General features: G+C 35.3%; 1 protein-coding gene across 5 annotated transcripts in view; it reads right to left on the reverse strand.

Moving 5' to 3' along the window:
* Positions 1-22,414, reverse strand: part of LOC129757634 (diacylglycerol kinase 1) — a 459,105-nt gene that overhangs the window by 28,252 nt on the left and 408,439 nt on the right. For all 5 annotated transcript variants that reach the window (XM_055754909.1, XM_055754905.1, XM_055754906.1 and 2 more), the window contains one exon: positions 7,249-7,404. In XM_055754909.1, coding sequence (XP_055610884.1) covers positions 7,249-7,404 — 156 coding nt within the window. The remainder of the gene's footprint in view (positions 1-7,248; positions 7,405-22,414) is intronic.

Below are 22,414 nucleotides of genomic sequence, written 5' to 3' on the forward strand. Positions count from 1 at the left end.
CCTTTGAGAAAACAGAATTTGCAGTGGATACTGTATCTCAGCACAGAATCATCTGAAGACAAAAAATCAGAGCAAAATATTTTTAATAAATGTTTTTCTGGACCCCAACGATTTTATTTTACTTAAAAAAATTTATGAAATTTTTGTGGCTGTTTGAAGTAAAAACTACGATTTTTCACGGAAAAATCCGCCATTTTTTATCTGTCAAATCTGCCCAAGGTAAAAAAAAAGAAAATCGTTGGGGTTTGGTATTTTATATGTAGAAAATATGTTCCAAATTTGAAAAGAATCGGTGAAGTAGTTTTCAAATGACGTTGTCCACTGACTTTAAAAATGTGCTTTCGAGAAAAACGCGTTTGAAGTTTCTGCTCTCTCTCTCTCTTGCAGTATTATGGCGTATTTTTTTTTGATTCCGGATTTGGCTCTGGAACCGGCAGAATAAAAAAGCAAGTTTCGGGTTTCGAGTTATTCCATACGTAGGTGTGCGTGAGAACGAGCGCAATGTTTACATGCAGCTGTCATTTTGTTCTCCCTTCTGGATTTCTTCATTCGGTTCTTCACATCCGGATTGCCGTTTTTCGTGTCCGGATTGCACTGGACTGCAGATAGTACGATTTTGCTTGGCTGAGAGGTTCAAAATCGCGGCAATAATCATTTGCCCGTTCATTATTTCAACTGTTTTGTTTTCAGCCAAAAACAGCTGTTTAATGTTTTGACAACAACGTTGAGAGTATTGGTGAACTTCTCGCAAAACTGACTTTTTTCTCAGGGCGACTCCGTCCCTTTTTCGAGCGAACCTAGGTTGCCTCTCGAGCAATAAATGAGCACGATGACAGCAGTTAGAGCGAACCTAGGTTGCCTCTAGTTTGCCTCCAGGTGAAAAATAATACGGTATTAGATAAGAGGAGATAAAGGCCTATAATTTCTACAGTTTTGCTTCGATTGACTTGAAAATTTGACACAACATTATTGAAATGTTTAACAATAAGAAAATAAAAATAAAAAAAATCGATTTTTTGAAAGTGTTAGACCCTACTCCCCCCCTTAAGATCGATTCAGCCGAATTGTTCCAGAATCGATCCACCCAAAAAATCGACGATAGAGAATCGATCTCTGCAAGATCGCTCTTTTTAATTTGTGTAACGAATGCTGTCTAATGGCTGCTTTATGCTGAAGCAAAAAGTGAAAAACGACAAAAAAGCTCATCCATTTGAATATCAAATATATGAGCAATGAAAATATATGATTTTAAATTCAACATAAGAATGTTTAACTTTTCATGACTTTGGTACAGTGTTTATGAAATGCTAATTTTGAAAAGGCTACGGATAGGACTTTGTTGTATAAATACCATAAATTCAGTCACAGATCATGGTACAAAGGTAAAGTGTTTAGCTTTCATAAGGTTGTCAGAATTTTTTAGGCACGCAACCTGACCGGGCGAATCCGGGCTTTTGATTTCGAAATTTTCAACTCAAAATCCGGGCAATATCCGGACAAATTTAGTCATAAAATTCAAAGCATGAAGTAACAACTTGACATACTTTTATTATATGGAAACATATAAGCCAATTAAAATCAGTTTTTAGACTTCCAAAATACCGCTCGTGACTGTTTTGATAAAAGTTGATTAAATTTTCTTATTTTGGACCAAAAAATTTTATATTTTAACAACTTTCTTTAATTTTTTTCGTTTGATTATGCAAAACCCTTTCGAAAATTTTGCATGAAATATCCGGGCAACCTGGCACGCTTAAGATATCATCTACAAGACTGAAGTTCAACTCCTCAAGCAACCCAAATTTTCAAGAATTACAGTACTCACTCGTTAATCAGGCGCTGATGGCGCCGAAAGGTGCGTCCGTGCCTCGACAGAGACATAACTTTGGTCAAACATGACTCAAATCACTATTTTTTCATCACAATAACTAATATTTTATTGGAAGTTGATAATGAGTAGAGAAAAACTGGATCAAATAAGTTTTAAAAGGTACACACATTTGATAACATATGTATGAAAACAACTGTATTTTCTGATAACATAGCCGAGCACTAAAAACACCCATAAATGGACAGGAAAGCGTCCGAATGGTGGTTTAAATTTGTTATGTTTGAGTTATTATGAAACTTGAATGTTTCGATAAGAACTTAAATCTTTAGCTGATTAAAATGCTCTAGATGCTTAATACACGGCTGAATAAGCTTTCGATAAGAGTTCAGGTTTTCCTCAAGAGTATAGAGGTAAAAACTGCTATCTATTAAGCCGGTCTCGACAATATTAGAGGAACGATAGCACTAATAATGCAAGCATTTACCTTCCAAAGATCGACCCAAGATCGACCAATCCTAGGCTCGTAGCTGCACTTGAAGGAGCGAGTGCAGCAGGAGGTGATGATCACCTTCTTCCCAAGCGGGAAAAACCGTTACAAAATATACGAAAACATTCAAACTTATATTAAAATTTGGAACATTTTCAGGTGCTAAACCCATGAATTTTCAAAAATTTTCATTCGGGAATGTTGAAAAACATAAAACGGGATAAATATGAAAAGTCGTTATGGTATGAACATATAATATACAGTCAATTTATCCATTAGGACGAAAACATATTCAAAAGGCGCTTCAGAAGCGTCGGACTTTTACTGGCAGTCTACTTTTTTATTTTTCTTTTTTATTTTTTTTTTCTTAACATATTTTTAGATTTTCGTCGTTTTTTTTCCAACCTCACCTTTAAACGCAATTAGATTTTTTTTATTCTACCTTATATAGAATCAAGTTTTTCTGAAAAAAATTTATTAACAATGGTGATAAGTTTTAAACCTAACTGTCAATAGCTATTTTAGAAAGAAAACAAAAAAATAGATCAAGTATGTACCTATTTCTGACGCTAAAAAATCATAATTTTTCCAAAAATCGGTACATACATTGCCAGTTTTCTCTTGTTTTAACCTTTTCTAAGGTGTAGCTTGTATGAATTGTTAGATCAGCATATTTTTCAACATTCAGCGCAACAAATAAATTATAGTAATGATTGGCATTGGTTTTATGCTGATTTTTATTAAACCCATTTCAAAGGCGGAACTGATTTTTAAAGGGTTGGTAGATTTTCGATTTTTTTTTCATGAAGTTTTTCACAAATTAAAAACAGACATACATATATAACATAGATAGGCTACCATTATTTTTTCAATAATTCTTCCGTAAATGTATTATTGCCTATCTAACACGATATCCACGAAAAAAAAAATACTTTGAAACGAAAGGAACTAATATGTGTTTTTTTCTCGTGATAACCTTTCAATTTATTTCAATTCTAAATTTTTTTAAAACACGTTTAACGATCTAGTGCCAAATTCAGCCCCTTTAGACGTGGTTTAATAAAATTGTCATAAAAATGCAAGGAATTTTTATTGTTACAAAAAAAATCGCTAAATGATTAAAGAGATGTTGTTCTAAGATTCCTTAATGGTGACAGATGTTTGACATCCACGTGGCCATGGTTGGTCCGCACTTCTCAAATCCAACAGTGCGTTGTGTAAATCGCACCGTTATCTTCTACGATTCGTAGAGCACCACACTTCATTCAGAAATGCTCTACACTCGTTTCCGAGTACAGCCGAAGCCAAGTGCCGAGCAAAACCGGTGTCCCAATAGCAGCACTACTGTGTGAGCAGGAGAAATTCCGAAACACACAACTGAAGTGCATTTTTTTCCTTCTCTTCCTACCACAGTAGGCAAACAAACAGCACGAAACGATATTGCTTCTTCTTCTTCCGTTTCTTGTTGGGGAAGAACCAAGCCTACTGACTGAGTTGCTTTAGCGCTGCTCCCCTACACTTAATGTGATGATTTTTTTTCTCTTGCTCTCACCCTGGCGAAGCATTCTCTACTCTTTGATTGGGTGTACGCCCGGCGTCTTAACAGAGCAGGGCAAGTGTTTCAGAACGAAAAGTTCACTGAGTTGCATTTTTCAAGCCGCTCGGGGAGAAATGGACAACTATGCACGTGGCATTCGCTTCAGCTAAGAGAAGTTAAAAGCCAATAAATACGAGAAAATGTCCCATTTTACCAATAATAATCACTTTCGAAGTCTCAGAAAACATAGTTTCATATACTTTTTCCTTCTGAAAAAATAAATAAATATGTAGCTTTGAATGTAACAAAGATGATTAATTCATTTTTTCAAAAAAAAAAATCGAAGAATAGAATTATGAAACTTGCCTAATAATATTTTGTTTAACAAATAGAGTATTTTATATCAATAAAGTTTTTTGTATAACATAAGTTTATTGTGATCACAAAATACAACTTCTGTGAATTTTCAGCGATGGGGTACAGAGTAAGGTTGCCAGTATTTTTTCAGCATTCATGATTATAAATTCGAACATTTTTCAACGAAATCCGAGCAACCGGGCCGGACCGGACTTTTCCCAAACTTTTTTATAAATATCCTGGCAAACCTGGATAAAACCTGGAAATTTGGGAAGCGTATTCTAAAGGGTTAATGGAAAGTCCTTATTTTGACAGAAAGCATCTCAAAAGCCCATTATTTTATCACTGTTCGATTTTATCAATACTCGCCAAATTCACGATAGAATTTATCACAGTTATTGTTTCGATTGTATTACGCTTTTTAGGAAATCATTCAGAAACCATTTCCTGATTTGACTGCCTTTAGTATTGTCTGAATGGATAATTTTGGAAGATCAGAGTTAAATTCTGCTAGCTTTGCCTTAAAATATTTCTTAAGATTTCTGTATACACTAAGGTTTTTTTTACGCGGTATGAATTCCGTCGTTAACGTATAGGACTCGGAATATTTACGCTAAAAAAACGTGTTGATTGTTGAAGTCGCTTTAGAAAAACTGAGCAAAATCAACCCGCGTAAAAAAAGACCTTAGTGTATTGCCTCTGATTTCTGTTTTTCTACATATGAAAAACAAAGGATTATCTGCCCATAAATCAAATTTCGAGAAACACTAATCACTAATCACTAATCGTACTTCCATAGCCAGAACTTATGTCTGAGTCCCAAAGAACAATGAATGAGTAATTGTTCTTCTTGTCTTTGTTCATGTTTTCAATAATTTGAACATAAAAACATTAAAATGATCAAAAACACAAAATGGTTGGGCCTACCATGGAGCAGAGAACGCAGAGACAACCGGAACACAGGAACAGGAAGAAACGTGGACCACCAGTACCATACGTTTCAAATGGGCAGTATCGTTGGGAGCATGCTAAGAAAAATGCTCCTTGATGAAGGAACCAATAAATAGGACCGTTCTTCAACGGCTGGAAATGATTTATTTTGTACAAAGAAACCACAAAATTCAAGAATAGAAAGCATTTTGAAAATGCTGATGTTATAAATAAAAGAAAACTCAAAATCTAAGTTTAATTTTTGATCGTTGAACTGTTTTGGATTTCAGTGTACAATCCTTTCAGGTCATCGACCAAGGATAAAGCGCCTTTACTCGCTCTTGAAAATAAAAAGAGAGAGACAGAAAATATTAGAAGAACATAAAACCTTCCGAGGTCTAAGAGCTCGAAAGGTTTTTTTTCCGAAAAATTTAAACGTATAATCACCCATTAGCGCATATCCAGAGGCTACATTTAATAAGATAAAGTGAATAAATACTTAGCTTTACTATCGGATCCTTATTCAAATTCGGTAAATCCTACTATCGAAGCAAGCCGAGAAGAGCTGAATATCATGTCAATTATTTAGCAGGTCAGCCAACATCAACCACTCGCCATGAACCAAGATCACATTTTCTCATTTTTTTCTATTCCCCCAATTTTACCTGCATTTCTTCAGCTAATATCATTTGCTATCTTTTCAATGAAATTATCCAATTTGTCACGTAGCTTTGCTTAGTCAGCGCAGCCTTGTCTTTTTCACTTCAATGAACTAAGCTTTGTTGCAAATTTCTCACTCAAACTCTGATCATTGCGGAAACCACGCCAATAAAGCTTCAAAAATTTCCACACTAAAAAGCCCAGCAAAACGCATGAATTTTTAAATACAAATAAAATTTCAGTTATACACTCGACACCAGCATTCGCACGTACACAACAAAATACCCTCACCATTCTCCCCCAAGCAATAAACAAATTCAATCAACCATTGAAAAAATACTTTTTTAATTGTTTGTTGCTCAACCGATTCAAGTTGCTAGTTTCCATTAGCGCTAACACCATCACGACCAGCAGGAACACACAAATTTACACCTGTTCTACCAAAAAACCTTATCAAAAAAATAACGGTGGCCATTTGTAAAAACTTAAATTTTTCAACTCTTCGATTTTTTTGCACTTTTAACTTCCCGTTTCCTCTCTTCATATTAAAAGACTTCATCTCCATAGGATTTTTCACAACTACAACAACGAGCATCGCGAAAACAAAGTATTCGACCGTCTTTCTTGAGGAACTTCTCATGCCTCTAAAGGAAAAATAATTTTCGAGGAATAACGAAGCAAAACGCGACCGTGAAAAATTAACGCGACCGTGAAAAATTAACGCGACCGCACTCGAGCAAGGCCAACTTAGTTCCCATAAATCAAATTTCGAGAAACACACTTTAAAAGTCTAAATTGAGTGAATCCAAATTACTCTTTCATTGGTTTATTTTCGGTGAAAAAAGTGACTTTTGGTGATAAAAGTGACCATTTTTCGGAAAATAGTGACTTTAGTGACCAAATGATGAAAAAGTGACTTTTTAGTGACTGACCCAAAAAAAAGTGACCAAGTCACTAAAAAGTGACTCGCTACCAGCCCTGATATTTAGCTTTCGTCTTCTTCTGCTTTTGATGTTTTTTAATTTTTTTGCCAAGATAGGGTTGTTTTATAAGAAAAGAGTACGATTTCGTGATATTATAATAAAACGTGCGTTAAAAAAACTGTGCTTAAAGTAACCGTAATGTTTGATGTTACAAAATATTGTCATTTTTATCATTTTTTTTAAACAACATTTTTCTGATGAAGAAAAGTTACGGTACAAATAGTTGCAGAAGAAACTCAACGTAGATGTAAGTAGAACTTAAAAAAAGGGGGAAAAACTTTGCTTGTTTGATTTCTACAGCTTTCCTTCCGAGAAAATAAATATTTTCAAAAATCGCTTCTGATATCCAGCGGTGTTCCACTCGAGCGAAACCCACCTACCAGGTTAAACGACATCCGAGAGCATATGTTATAAGTAACTGTACTTAGCTTTGCAATCAAAACAGCAAAGCGCGGCAACTTACCACAATCTCCAAATTCTCGTGCAGATTCTTGCAGGAAGCGGCAAACGTTTCCGATGTGGCGTACTCGAAGTACCAGAGCTTGTTTTTCATGCGGCTGTTGAATTTGTGGGGATTTTTCTCCCGCTCCAGATGGAACTTTACACAGATCGCTGCATCCTGGTGGAAGAATAATAGTTGGAAGGAAGAAAAAAAAATAACATGAACAGAAAAAAATCGTTAGTAACTTTCTTACACTCGTAACAGTGTGATCTACATGCTTTTACAGGGCACACTCGCCAAGGCACGTACGATGGTGTGGCTTGGAATTTGTAAATTTTTGAAATAACCTCGAGGCCAGTATTTTTGATTCACAAACATTGTGGAGGTTTTGAGACTTCAAGCCACACTAACGTCTACTCTATGCCATATAGATTCACAATGTTCAGCTCCGTAAGCTTCTCAATGAACTGGGAATGCGTTTTGCCGGTCGTTTACGAAATTGCTCCTCTTTGTGCTTGCTAATGAGCGCTGGAGAGTGGGAAAAATTGGACTATTTTTCCAAGTGCTGCGCTAATGCGGTCGGCAATGTGAATGCATCATGCCAGAAGCTTTGAAATAGCGGCAGGAAAATATAGCCGTGGTGGAATTGCTTTATTTTTACTTAGTTGAGAGGTCACGATGATCGTTATTAGTTTCTTTAATTGAATGTACTAGGTAATTTTGTATTCTGTATACGTTTACAATTCTGAAAATAAAAATTCATAGACGAAATTTTGATACTATTTTCTTCAAGTGGTATACTTGATATTTTGTGTATAAATACTAGCTCAAGTAACAGTTTAGTACTGAGAGATTGGTAGAATTGCGAAATGAAGTTCAAAGTTTGTTTAACTTTATTGTTTCTTTTACAGTTTTTAGTCTTTGGAAAAGAGGGTTTCTAATGCAACTTTACTTCCTAGAGCCTCAGTAGCATAAAAATAGAAGATAAAACTTTATTTTACAAATTAATTTTTCAGTATGTATTGAGAAAAATGCTTTATTGTTAACTAGCTGACCAGGTGTGCTTTGCTACACCTTTCAAACACTAATGATATTTCCGGAAATTATTCAAATTTTTATTGTTTTATTGGCATTATTTTGAATCAAATTATAACATAATTCAAATACAACCGCTATGAATGAGAGCTGCCGCTGGAGTTTCGAATTGCAATACAAAGATGACTTAAACTAATTTTCTGAACCTTGATCGATAAGTTCTGATTATTTTAATCTGTTTCTTTAAGTTTCGCCCTGAAAAAAAGGGTCTCAAATTAATCTTACGCAAACAATCTAACTTATAAAATATAGTTGTTTTTGCTTGATATGTTCTGGATTTATGCTAGAAACTGATAAGAGAGCCCCCCCCTGTCCTTCCCATTATCCCCTGCTGAATGGAAGTCGTGGTCTTTGATAATCATACCCATTTTTTTCCATTTATTGGCTTCGTTAGCATAAATTGAGAACTTATGCTAACAAAATTGTATTGGGCTCACCTCTCTCCTCTATGTACCTATTCACTGAAAGGAGGATGGTGTGTCAGATAATTATGGAATCATACCAAAATGATTTTCCAGGTTAAGTTTTGTCCATTTCTCGGATTATGAAAAAAAAAAGTCAAATATAAGCTTTCCTCTTCCCTTTCTATATTCCCAATTCTATCCTCCTACTGCAAGAAAGGAATTGTTTCACATAGAAAAATTTCTCGTATTGAAATACCATCCCATGCTAAATTTAGCTTTATTTGCATAGTAAATTCTTGAGTTATGCATAAACTTGAAAGAAAGTATCATCCCCCCTTCCGTTCTTCCCATTTAATGGAGAGAGAAAAATTTAATATTCATAAAAGTATTTTTCGTATTGAAATCAATAATACAAAATCCATTTGATTGAGGAATTCGATAGTTTATGTGTATCTTAAAGAACGCATCGGGTGAGGGATTCATTCGACAATACCGTTGAAAATTCGGTGATTTGTGATCCCCTTGTGATTTTAAAAGTGCGGTTGCGGGAAACTTAGTTGTTTAAAACCATATAGGTTTCAATGCATGTTTGCTAGAATCAATCCAATCACAAAAGCGAATATCAGGTTGTTACGGTACAAAATTGGAAAAAAAAATGTGTTAGAAATTTGTTATTTTTCCTAAACGTTCAATGCCACCAATGTTATGTTTTGTTTGTTATGAACTGCACTTCGTATATTTGAGTTTTGGCTTGCTATGATTTAAATGCAAATTGCAACGCGTTGTGATTAGCCAGCAGATGGAAAGCCTACAGAAGAAGTGTTTTGAGATGGACCGAGTGTATTTAAATTAATTATTAGCACATATATTTGTATCGTTTAAAAACTCACGAAGCCTTTTTTAGGATAAAAATAAGTATCCTTACATTTAATTAATTCTAGTATCCTTTTCAAATGGTACGAGGTAAGATGTTTAGATTTTTGTTATTATATATTATATTCATAAATTCTAATAGCTTAACTCTATTAAAGGGGTTTGGTGGGGGGTTGGACAGGGCATTGAACGATCCGAAAACTGGTATACAATGGATTGTGGAATCAAGCCAGCCGGAGTATCTCGGCAAATTTGGATTTCTGATAAGGATACTTAGGAACCTTTTCAGGATTCTTTATTTGTTTCGAACAGTTGGAAGGGAGTGAGATGAGCCAAACCTGTCCCAAGCCAGTGGTAACGGACCCCTTGGTTGTGCTGCAATTATTGTTGATGAGTTAAGCATGAACAATGTTTGAATGTGCGATCAAGACTTCCCGTACCGACTCGGGTCGAAAGACCTACCAGCCACTGGTGGGTTTAACTACATACATACATACAGTACCGTTCATAATTGTATAGAAATTGGAAGCAAGCGCACTGTCACTTCGACTTTGAACTTCCATAACTTTTTACTCTGATGATATTTTTAGATAGTTTTTTTTGCGTTAGATAGATCAACTATCACACTATTTTATCACAAAATTTGAGCCTTCTGGAGTTTGTGTGGTCTGAGAAACAGTAATTCTACGAAAATCTGACTTTTTGGTCTTTACTCATTCAAACTGCAATATCTCTGAAACCACGCTACATTTTTTATTGAAATTTTGCACAGTTATTGTTGAAATATAAAGCTAGCATGTCTGAAGTTTTTGAAAAGTTCTATCGATGAGATCAAAAGTTACGCGAGGTGCAATATTTCAGGCATGAACCTTGAAATGCGATTTCTATAGAATTTTGGACGATTTATGAGAACAATGTCGTTTCCTCCACCAATCAGACAAAAAATGTCTGGCAAAAGCAATGAAGAAAAGAAAAAATGGAATAAATGATCCATTTGTGTTTTGAAATCAGAATCTCGCAATATTGTTGTGATTTTTCGGTTGAAACAGATTTACTGGTTGTTTAACAGAGAATTTGATTTTCCTATGGAAACATTCGTCCAAAATTCTATAGAAATCGCATTTCAAGGTTCATGCCTGAAATATTGCACCTCGCGTAACTTTTGATCTCATCGATAGAACTTTTCGAAAACTTCAGACATGCTAGCTTTATATTTCAACAATCACTCTGCAAAATTTTATTAAAAAATGTAGCGACGTTTCAGAGATATTGCAGTTTGAATGAGAAAAGTCCAAAAAGTCCGATTTTCGTAGAATTACTGTTTCTCAGGCCACACAAACTCCAGAAGGCTCAAATTTTGTGCTATAATAGTGTTATAGTTGATCTATTTAACGCAAAAAATTTAATCAAAAAATATCATCAGAATAAAAAGTTATGGAAGTTCAAAGTCGAAGTGACAGTGCGCTTGCTTCCAATTTCTATACAATTATGAACGGTACTGTACATACATACATAAAAGTATTTTTCGTATTGAAATAGTTTATAACACCAAATTTGGTTTCATTTGCTCGATTAATTCTCGAGTTATGCAAAAATTGTATGGAAGCCCGCCTTTCCCCCTTTATATCTATCCGCTGAAAAAAGGTGGGGATTTCATTTATAATACACGCCAAATATGTTTCCATTTGCTCGATAAGCTCTCCAGTTATACTGAATATTGTAAGGGAGACCTCCCCGTTTCATCCTCCTCTTTGAAGGAGTGAAGGATACCAAATAGTCATAGAAGCAGTGCTCAAAACTGGTGACATGCTAGTGTGAATGTGGAATTATTTTTCAATCACAGTATACATTTTACTTTGAACCGAAAATCTACCGATTATGCACAAAGCAATCTCTTACTGACAGTCGAACAAAAGTCACTTCATTTAGTCTAGGCCAACCTGATATTTTTTTGCTGTCTGTATATATAGATGAGGATGAAAATTTTGTTGTGTCATTCAGTTTATTTTGTGGTAAATGAATTTGACTTTTTTGAGCATTGCATAGAAGCATCTCTCGTACCTAAACATCGTCCCATGCCAAATTTGGTTCCATTTGCTGTTGTAGTTCTCGAGCTATGGAGTTAAATTGTAAGAAACTTTTTTTCCTCTTTCCTTTCTCCCCGCTGGAAGAAGGAAGGGGTCTCAAACAATCATTAGAACATATAAATTCCCAAATACCCGCCCATGCCAAATTTGGTTCCATGTGCCTAATTATTTTTTGAGTTTTGTAAAAAAATATAAAAGAAGCCCCCTCCCCTTTTGTATCTCCTTACAGGGAAGAGGGAGGGATCTCAAATAATCATAGAAATATTTTTCGTGTCCAAATACCCTCCCATGCCAAATTTGGTTCCGTTTGCTTTATTTGTTTTTGATTTATGTAGAAAACTATAAAAGATACCTCTACCCCTTTCTACTGGAAAAAGGAGGGGCCTCAAATAATCATATACCTTCCCATGCCAAATTTGGTTCCAATATCTTGATTATTTTTATAGTTATAAGAAAATTTTTAAGGTAGCCCCCCTCTGCCCTTCCTATATCCCCATTGAGAGGAGGGAGGGGTACCTAATATTCCTAGAAATATTCCTCGTTCCCAAATACCACCCCATGCCAAATTTGATACCATTTATTTGATTGGTTCTAGAGTTATGCAAAAAATTGTCTTTTGTTTGGAAGGCAACTCCCCCCTTCATGAGAGAGGGAGGGGTCTCAAATCATAATAGGAACCTTCCCCTGCCTCCAATACCCCCATCTGCCAAGTTTCACGCAAATCGGTTCAGTAGTTTCCGAGTCTATAGGGAACAGACAGACAGAAATTCATTTTTATATCTTCTATATATATAAAAAGCAATTTCTGTATGTTTGTTTGTTTGTTTGTTTGTTTGTTTGTTTGTTTGTTTGTTTGTTTGTTTGTTTGTCCTCTATAGACTCAGCCGTCTTAAGAGCTAGAGAGCTGAAATTTGGCATGGATGCTCATTAGGGCCAGGAAGGATGAAACATGTTTTTAGATTTTCGGATGACCCCTTCTGAAGGGGGGAAGACAAATATTGTTTTCACGATATTGACGTTACTTTTCGTCGGATCGTGTTGGAAATTTGCACATGAGTGCTTTGAAAGACGAGCAATCGATTTCTGGTGTTAAATTTTGTGTAAGGGGTCAGCCAAAGGGGTCGTTATAAACTATTACCTGTTTTTGCGATATTGTCGTTATTATACTTGTATTCAGATGAAAATTGGTACACGAGAGTTTTGAGTGACGTGCAATCGATTTGAGGTATCAAATTCAGTGTAAGGGACCGGCAAAAGGGGTCGTCCATATAAACTTTTCAATGACTTAGTGATATTCATGTTTTTATACATCGGATTGGGATGAAAATTTGCACATAGGAGTTTTAAGGGAGAAACAATTGATTTCACTTATCCAAATTAAAAACAGGGGTCAGCCGAAGGGGTCGTCCATATTAACTATTCACTGGTAATGCGATATTATCGTTATTATACATCGGATTCAGATGAAAATTGGTACACGAGGGTTTTGAGGGGCGAGCAATGGATTTCAGGTATAAAATTCAGTGTTAGGGGCCGGGTCGTCCATATTAACCTTTCAATATTTTTGCAATATCGTCGTTATTTGACATCGGATTGGGATGAAAATTTGCACACGATAGTTTTCGGGGACGGGCAATCGATTTCAGATGTCAAATGTTTTGCCAGGGGTCGACGAAATGAGTCGTCCATATAAATTAATTGTTCACTGTTTTTAGCCATATTGCAATGGATTTCTTTGAAAATTTGCACACGGGAGTTTTGAGGGAAGGGCAATCAATTTCAGATATCAAAGATTGTATTAGAGGCAACCGAAAGGTGTTTAAATTTTTGGCAATCATTGCGTTGTTATTGTGCAACTGCAATTTGCCCTCCGGAAATCACCCACCGATGGGGCAGCGCCTCTTCACCTGATATGCGGCTTATACGCTGAGCTGTCACAACCTAACTGAGTGCGCTTAGCCGGTTTGCCCGCCTCACTAGAGGATGAGAAGTCGTGCCGACTCATCTGTGTATGTGTGCCTCACACATCTCCCTTCCTCTCGGAGAAAAAAACGAAATCGAAAAAAAAAACTCTCTGTTTCTCACGGAGGTAAGCATTGGAACGGACATAGCGAACAGTTGCATTCCATCTAGTCTAGTCAGTTTGTGATGCGATGCTATTATATATTCCATATGGTTCACACACATTTATGAATAAAGCTACGGCTGCTTGTGCAGCTCATTTTTCTCCCTCTCATCTTTTCATTCTTGCTCCATACGTCGCGCGGCCGTTGGTCGTTTCGAATAACCGAACCAATTCGTCCTATTGGTAGATGTGTTCTCCTCTCGTTTGCTCAACCAATTTGGTACAAGAAAGTCCTCGTCAGTACTAGCACATCGACAGCTGGCATAATTCTAATACAATAACGTAAATAGGTGAGTGTGTGTGGCTTGGCCTACGACTGGACTGACGACAATTTGCTGAGAGCTATTCCTTCACCACATCAACAATATACTCCCACGAAGACGATACGGTTTGAATGAATGCATGTGTCAGCGTTGCCACTTTCCCGAATCTGTACCTTCAGTCGAAATAAATCTTTTTCCATTTTCATCATTTGGACAAAAACTGTACCAGCTACATTGAATTTCTATATGAGGAAGTCAAACAACAAACGTGTGTTTTAAAAGTTGTATCAGTAGGTGCGTTTTTAACCACGTATCGAAAATCATCTAAATTTGCTTTTGATAGGATTTTGTATCAGGTGATTTCAGACCATGGACAAAAATTCCTTTGACTATTCGCATCGTTCACCAAAATCTATACTTGTCAAGATAAATCTGTACATGTGGCAACCATGATGTGTATACATATCGTCTCCCATCTCACCCGAGCGAAGGACAGTAAAATAATTGCACTCATACTAGACAGCACTCGAGATCTGGTAAAGCTATAGCTATATGCGTAAATTGTTGCGCCAGGCTTGCCAGTTTTTAAATAAATTACTTTTCTTCTGAATCCCATAGGTTTTTTTTAAAGATTTTCTATATTTGAATGAGTAGTTAGCAAGAATTAAGTTGATTTTTTTTTATTGATTTACCGTCACATTAATCTTAATGACTTCTGTTAATAATTCAATGTTTTCAAAAAAGTTCATGTCTTGAAATATTTCCCAATTAAACAATTTGAACTGTGATCCTCAAACTTGAATTTCTATCATCTTTCTAGCATGTTTGTATTTTTTTTATACCAGATCTGAATGAGACCTCAATTCACCAGGACTAGAGAATTTTTGCAGATATGTTTGGCTCCACTAAAATTTTCCAATCGACATTACATTCATGAGATGCCTTTCTAGCGTAACTTAACTAATAGTTTCTAACTCCTCAGTTCAAGATTTCTTCGGCAAACTCTGCTCAATCCCTTCTCAAGGTTTCCACTAGATTTTTTTAAAGCGTTGTTCCATTTTCTTTCGGTTCTTTTTTTTATATACCAGGTAGTTACAAATGCACATTCATGCGGATAGTACTCTTAACTAGCTGCATCCATGCTAAATACTTATTCATTTGTTTAGTTTGAGCTTTCGCATTAAAATATCATTTTATTGTTAATATATTTTCATACTCTTTTGAATTTAGTTTTTTTTCCTTTTCCTATACGAAACTAACCCTGGTCGTATGTTTTTCCTTTTTTTTTATAGGAATTTTATTTGGATCATTATTGCAAGGTGCTCAAAATATTTATGTCATTATTCCACTTAACCTTTCACAAAATTTACATATTTTCTAAAGGTTGCTTTTCATACGATAATTTACTTACTCTTTCCTTATCACTATATTAATCTGCCCGGGTTTTGTTGTGCATTTCATTCTCCGATTGTTCAATTTTCTTTTGTTATTCCATTCCGTTTCGTCATAAGCCGTATGATATATTAAAACTTCTCTTACTTTGAATACGTCTTTCTCAGGCCAAATAAATACCATGTTTGTTAAAGTAGATTATGTTGTGACGAAACGATAATTTTCTTAGATTCCTTTCCTGCAGCGTCCAAATTGAATTGCTTTAACAGCGCTTGATTGGCCCTAAATATTACATTACCAGATGTATGCATTTAATGCTGCCTTTCTTATAATATTGAGCACCTATCCTCTCACTCTCAATTTCAGGCAAAATCATGTCGTTTTTCCTATCCTCTCAAAAGGGGTTTTTTGTTGTTCGGTTTCATTTTTCATTCAATGCGATTTTTTCAATTCTTATGTCCGCGAGTTCAAGCCCAAGAGTAAACATCGAACTCAGTTGTACCGGATAAGTTTTTCAATAACGATCCGCCAACTGTAACGTTGATAAAGTCGCGAATGCCATAAAGATGGTAAAACGACTATAATCGAAACAAAAAAAAAAAAAAAAAATAATTTTTTTTTTTAACTCATTAAATTTCTCTTGATTTCAACTTCAAGTGCGCTCGTCTCAATTTTGTTTAAGTCTTTTTTACCAGTCCGTCTGCCAGATAGCCTTTCTTTTATTTTACGGTCCTCTCAACACGCAAATTTTTGTTTAATTTGCGGTCCTCCCAACACGCAATTTTTTTTTATTACCCTGCTGTCCTCGCGACGCGCTGCCATTTCTTTAGTTTATATTTTGCGGTCCTCCCAACTCGCAATTCTTTTCATACTGCGGTCCTCCCAACACGCAGCCTTTCTTTTATTTTGCGGCCCTCCCAACTCGCAATTCTTTTCATACTGCGGTCCTCCCAACACGCAGCCTTCTTTATCCATTGCGGTCCTCCCAACACGCTACCGTTCTTTTATTTGGCGGTCCTCCCAACTCGCAATCCGTTTTCTAATTGTGGTCCTCCCAACACACAATTTTGTAGTTGTTGCGGTCCTCTCAACTCGCAGCTTTTCAAAGCTCATGCGGTCCTCCAACTCGCAGTCTCTCCTTTTTTCCTCAAACGAACTGATTTTTTTCAAATAATTTTAATACCACGAAACACCACGAAACTGCAGATTTTGCAACACTGGAATCACTACAACACTATCACATCAAAATCACCGGAGAACATCTTTTTTTCCGCTTTAGCACTCTGGTGGGTGATTTCCGTCCTGGGTTCTGTTTGTTTCTAAAGCAATGCAGGAAGGAAAAAAAATTGTCCAGTTTCGGTCGCCAAATGTGCAACTGCAATTTGCCCTCCGGAAATCACCCACCGATGGGGCAGCGCCTCTTCACCTGATATGCGGCTTATACGCTGAGCTGTCACAACCTAACTGAGTGCGCTTAGCCGGTTTGCCCGCCTCACTAGAGGATGAGAAGTCGTGCCGACTCATCTGTGTATGTGTGCCTCACACAGTTATGCAATGATCGAGTCAAAATTTATACACGGGGATGTTTGGCACGGTCAATTGATTCCTGATTTTAAATTTAGTACCATACGACAGAAAAAGTAATTGTCCAATATTTTTGCAATTATTACTTAACAATGAATTCAGAAGTGCATTTGGAAAATGTTTGGCAATTGACTTTCATACAAACTGTTCATGACATATTCCAAGTTCAAAGCGAAACGGAGTTCGTATGGGATCAGCTTGTAGAAAATAAATTTCTTATAACATTATTTAAAAAAATCCTTTTTTTACTGAAACTTCCACCTCAAAGAATGTTACTAGAAAATCCAAATAAAGCCAATATTTACATGAAATCCCTCAAAAGATACTTTCTACTAAATTACAAAATTAAACAAATTAAAATATGTACTAGCACTAGGTCCCACGCAAAATTTGGAAAGCGGTTACGCGACAAAACAATTTGAATTGTGTACAGGATGAACAAAAAAACAGTTTTTCACCGATAATTTTGGTCTTTATCAACCGATTTTCCTTTTAATTTGAGTATTTTGAAAGCTTTAATTATGACAATAAATATTACATCTGAAAATTCAATTAAATTAAGCATAAAACGGTTATTAAGCTTCAAAAACGGATTTCTAAGCGTCGATTTACGATCTTTCATGTATTTTTGGTTAATGACGCTTCAGAAGCTCGTTTTTGAAACTTAATATCTTTTTATCGTACCCTTATCGAAATGGGAGCTTTGGATGAAATATTTTTTAATAATTAAAACTTCGTGAAAAACTATAGGGGTGAATGAGGATATTTGATCCCTGGGGATACTTGATTCATTCGCCATATGTCGTCCTGTTTCGTCTTTCAAAAAGCAAATATTATAGAAAAATGTGCCAAATAGATCGAAACAAAAATGCTGTTATCTCAACAAATTTGAAAAAAATATTTTTCGAGTTATTCAACTTTGTTTAAAAATTTTACAAAATGTGATTTGAAGATCTTTTTTTATCACTTTAAAATGTTTCTCACATGAAAAAATATGATAAAATCATTTATTCCAATATGTCAATCGCTAATAAGTACTTCATAATGCCATATTTTCTAAGCAAAAGTAAACTCTAAATTTTTTTCTAGAAGAAATTTTCCAAAATGTATGTTATGGGTATAATAGATATATTTTTCTTCTGAATGAATGTAGTAGACAAACTTTTAGAATTCTCTTTGTCTGATTTTTACAAACTGTGAAATAAGAACTAATATGGCAAAAAATAGTCAGCGAACCTTTTATCTCTGGATTTTACTAGATTTTTGGTCTCGCGAAAATGCTTCTAGTTCATCTTTGAGTTCTTGTATCGTTCAAACTTTTGGAGCATATAAACTTGAAATTACACGCTATCAGAAAATGAAAAAAGACGGCGAGTTGCTAAATTTTCCCAAAAAGAAAATAAGAAAAGGGGATCAATTATCCCCATCCTCCCCTATTGAAAAGAAATCGGCCGATAGAGACTTAAGAACTCGGTGAAAACCCGGGTTTTTGTTTGCCTTGCATACAACATTTTTCATTATTCTATACAAATTTCAGACTCATTAATATAGTATTGAACTTTGTGCTAGGCCCAAGATAAATTTAGTTAGCAACGTTTAAGATTTTCATAAGTCGGCTGATTTGGAACTCTAGTGTCCATTAACAAACTTTTAATAGATCGAAGGCTTTTGAAATTATGATTTATTTTTCCTTTGCTTTGCAATTAAATATTTAAAAGATTTTGAAACACATTTCAAAGTTTTACAAATAAATTTTCCTAGTAGATATTGGTAAAAAAATCACGAGATCACAAAATAAATTTTGAAAAAATAGATCTGCGAAACCTTAGCTGCTCATACGGGTCTTTTTTGATTTAATGTACTTAATTTTTTGGGAATAAATGGATCTATTTGATCACCAAATCACATTATTTGTTAATTTTTTGTTTTTTTTAAAATAAATTAAGCATTAATTTTAAGATTATACTTTGATTTATATCATGTAGCTGAAGTCTGAACATTACATTTCGTGACGCCAAAATGCTTTGCAAAACCGCATTGTGACGTCACGAAACTGAATTGCTCTAAAATAAATTGAAATCATAATTTCAAAAAAAAAAAAAAACAAAAACAGCGATTAGTTGATTGTAATGATTTGATATTTGAAATTTTCTTAAAGGTTGATCGAATAGAAAAGAAAAAACACGGTTTTTAAAAAAAAATCAGAAAAGTGGAAAAAGTGGCGCGTTGTGACGTCACGATTTCTTCTGCTGATATTTTATAACTATTTGTTCAATAAAATACTTTTTATTTAAAATTGTAGCAATTTAAATTCTGAACTAAGAAGAATATTTTTTGTTCAATTATCGCACTCTGTAAAATTTACATACAATACAAAATTGTTTTGCAAACGTTGTTACGTCACGCTGAAATGCGTCATATACATTTTTGCACACGAATGCCGGAATCTCTGTAGTAAATCAGCTGTGATTGATATTTCGTTCTTCCAAAATATTTGTACTTTAACAAAGCTTGCTTCATTTAAAATCGGAAATTTTTTTTAATAACATTGTGGCGCTCCTGGTGGATGGATTCGTAAGTGCTTGACGAACACGTGTTGGAAATTTTGTCAGCTTCACGTATGTAATTTTGACATTCCGCAAACCGACTGTACTTTGTAAACAATCAACACGGGAGCCAAAAGAAGGACTCGGTAGGCTTTGCTTAAAGATGTTGGATGTATTTTTTCTGACAGCAAATTTTCCAAATGTGAAAAAGTGGAAAAATTAGGAATACAAGTGAAATGGATCGGCCATCCTCAGGGAATCCGTACGCGCACGAGCACAAGCGGGATTTGGCTGTGTTTCCGGATACCGTTTTCCGAGTTAATAGGTCATCTTTGCTGTTTCCCAGAGACTGACGGAGAACCTGAGTTTTGATAGTTATCGAGCAAAAATAAATCGTTTTTATCGGGACGGAAGACCCCAGTTGAAGACAGTACCAACCAATCATAGAGCTACCTATAAGGGAGAGAAAGGACCCTTTGGATTTAAGGAATCAATCACGGAGTTTGATCGTTATGCCATTCATTGGCCGGAAAGGGCCGCAGGTGGACCTTAGTTAACAACCAGCAAAATCCCAAGCTAAGTATCTCTCTTTAATAAGTTTTCAAAATTACTCTTTCTCTCTAGTACTTTCCATCTACATTTGTTTTTAATCGTTGGTTTCCAGTTGTTTAAGCAATACAAAAAAGACCGAAATTTGAACATTTTATACTTTGGTTTCAACAAATTCTGCATTTGTAGCTTTAATCGATAAATTCAATTCAACCACACAGTAATTCAATCTAAAATATTGCATCATAAGCCACTAAACCAATTTTTTATTGATTGATGCATTAATATTGCTTTTCAATTTCAAAATTACTTACAATATTATAAACTCATAAAAAATCCCTGTAAGAAGTTTGATTTATAATCGTATCTTTTGTGGCATATTTTTGCATTTTGAAGTGCAATTTTCAGTACCGTTTTAATGAACCCTTCCAACGGCAGGTATCATCTGGAGTTATTCCGTTAACTTTTTTTTTATAAAACCATTTTTTTTTTAAACCCCTTTCTTTACAATAATTTTGAAAATCATACGAGCCGTTTTTAATTGATTCTTTAACTAGCAAAATAAATTAAAACACTGAAAATAGACACTCACCTATTTGAAATCTTAAGAACTAGCTTTAGAAAGTTTAATCAATAAACATTTATTTTTATCGTTCTATTTAGTCATAATCACCTTTCAAAATTGTTGTTTCTTTCTTCGCTAAAATGTTTAAATAAATTGAAAATATATTTCAGGAGAAAAGGCTATCAGCATAACACTAGTCAAAAGAGTTTCCTTATAATTTTTTTTCACCCACATTCCCAACCAAATTTTTTTGCAAGGATGCAGAGGTGACCTCGGTCCTTAGGCATAAAGTTGTTCTTTTATCCCTTTCTCATTTTTCCAAAACTATCTATTGACTACTAGGACGTGGCCGGCGCCGTTATTGATCTTTAAAGAGAGAGCATCAGTTTTGTGCATTGTGAATGTGTAACCAATCCCAGGTTCCATTTATTTGACCTTTGAACAAAATTGATGGCCTCGGTCAATCACGGAGTAGCAACCATTGGCGATGTGGAACTTGTTCTACTGAGCCACTCCTGCGATCTTGGAATCCGAAATGTATTGTTTGTATTTAAACAAAATTTAGGAATCAATCACAGAGTATACTAGAATACTTTTAAATTCTTCATCGAGACTTTTTAAGGTGCATTTCGGGTTCAATGATTCAAGGTGGATGTGAGTAGTCAATCAAGCTAAGCTAAGCTAAGCTAATCAACACGGGAGCCGAAAGAAGAAAAAAAAGTGCACAGTCCTCAAGCCAATCGTCGGAGTGGAACTGTCGACCGGAAAGACTGAAACGGCAAGATTTTGAAGACGATTAAGAATTCCATGCTGCCCAAAGTACCGTGAGGAGAATTCGACTCCGGGATGGAATCAAGTCGTATCGAGCTAGCAAAGAGCCAAATTGGATCATAATATAGATAAGTGTGGCCAAAATCGGGTTCGACGGGTGTCTTCTGATGGATGATGAAACCTATGTCAAGGCTAACTTCGGGCAAATCTCTTGTCAAAAATGTTACTTTGCTACACGGCTTGGGGTGATGTTCCAGCCAAAGTTTTTTTTGTTTGTTCCGAAAAAAAATATGGAATTCAATCATACATTACTGAAATACAGGCAATTGTTTTTGTTCCAATTCTATCTGAAGCAAGCATTGCATCAACGCATGCAATAAATTCGATCATTTTCTCTTATTTTTTATGATATATTTATAAAATAAATTTCGATTCAAATGGTTTTCTACTATAGAACGAAGTCTTTACCACGAGTCGGACTCGTCTCGTGGCTGTAGGGTTAACGGGACACTTAAACTGTTTTTCTCTACAAGGGCTCTGCTTTAAGTTTACTGAATTTTATGATGAATTTTTCAATAAATATAGAACGCATATATATTAATAGCGCTTTATGTTTAACGAAAAAAAAAGATAATAAAAACTTGCTAGAAGTAAAACAGGTCGAAAAAATCATTCAAATAAAATCAGATTGCTGCCAAAACTTTGCTTCAAGTTTAAAGTTGCTGAGTTACGGTTCCGTTTTCCAAAGTCAAATAATAAACAAAGTGGGAGGGAAACTTCGGGTGACAGCCAGTAGCCAAGTAGCAAAGTTTTTCCTGCCAGGCACCCCATCGGGCAGCTGTTTATTGTTTGATTCAGTAAGGCAAATCCGGAAAAATTATCTGATACACCAACCGACAGACCGACCCATTCCTCTCTCTCTGTCTCTCTAGG

The sequence above is a fragment of the Uranotaenia lowii genome, chromosome 3 (genome assembly GCF_029784155.1).
Source record: "Uranotaenia lowii strain MFRU-FL chromosome 3, ASM2978415v1, whole genome shotgun sequence".
Taxonomy (NCBI): domain Eukaryota; kingdom Metazoa; phylum Arthropoda; class Insecta; order Diptera; family Culicidae; genus Uranotaenia; species Uranotaenia lowii.